General features: G+C 60.2%; 1 protein-coding gene across 1 annotated transcript in view; it reads right to left on the bottom strand.

Moving 5' to 3' along the window:
* The window catches only part of CRABP1 (cellular retinoic acid binding protein 1), a 6,881-nt gene extending 5,961 nt beyond the window's left edge, over nt 1-920 (bottom strand). The window contains exons 1-2 of the mRNA XM_010843280.1: nt 848-920; nt 128-306 (exon numbers count right to left, since the gene is read on the bottom strand). Coding sequence (XP_010841582.1) covers nt 128-306; nt 848-917 — 249 coding nt within the window. The 5' untranslated portion in view covers nt 918-920. The remainder of the gene's footprint in view (nt 1-127; nt 307-847) is intronic.

Below are 920 nucleotides of genomic sequence, written 5' to 3'. Positions count from 1 at the left end.
GGTGCACACGCCCTGCAAGGAAGGCGCGCCACAGGCTGCAAAAGGAGACGGGGGTCTCATCTGGCTGCAACGGTTCCTGAGTAGGGAGCAGGGATCTGGGAAGGCTGCCCAGACTCTGGGACCTCACCCTGCACTTGCGTCCGTCCACGGTCTCCTCCTCAAAGCCTTCTCCGACCTTGAAGTTGATCTCGGTCGTGCGCACCGTGGTGGACGTCTTGATGTAGAACTGGTCCCCGTCCTGGCGGATCTCCACGTGCGGCTTGGACGCAGCCGCCACGGCCACTTTCCTCAGCATGGCGTTCACACCTGCCCCGGGAAGAACGGGGAAGACCCGGGTTCGGGTCACGGGGTCTCGTCACCCGCCCATTGTCCCAGAACTGGCCCGACATTTCCCAAACCCTCTGACTATAGAAGGGGGACTTACAAATGAACCATTCCTCCCCCGGCTCTCGCCCTGATTTTCAAGATGAGAAACTGAGGCTCAGAGAGGGTAAATGGCTTTCCTTCGGTAGCACGTGGTAGGGCCTGGTCTCAAAATGAGTCCCCAAATTTAAAGTCCCTGACCCTCCCAGGATTTCAGTAATAATCTCTCCTCGCGATGATCTAGCGCGAGATAAAGACCGAGCCGTCGGGGAAAGCGCCAAGGATCCAGCAAACGTTCGCTGGATGAGTGGATCCCGGGCTCTCCTCGCCACTTCTAGATGAGATGCTCCTTGGAATTCGCCCCGATCTAAGGCACCCAGGACTCCCTCCTGCCTGGTGTTGGTCCCTAAAGCCGACTCCCCGCGGGCCCCTGGGCGCCTTCGGCCGCTACTCTCGTCGGGGCGCGCTGCTCGGGCCAGCTTACCCAGCGCCTTGAGCAGCTCGTCGAAATTCTCGCTGCTGCGCATCTTCCAGGTGCCAGCGAAGTTGGGCATGGT

Source organism: Bison bison, unplaced genomic scaffold, assembly GCF_000754665.1.
Source record: "Bison bison bison isolate TAMUID 2011002044 unplaced genomic scaffold, Bison_UMD1.0 scf7180017864181, whole genome shotgun sequence".
NCBI classification, from domain to species: Eukaryota; Metazoa; Chordata; class Mammalia; order Artiodactyla; family Bovidae; genus Bison; species Bison bison.
The sequence above is the reverse complement of the archived record's forward strand: the minus strand, read 5'-3'. Positions and strand labels throughout refer to the sequence as shown.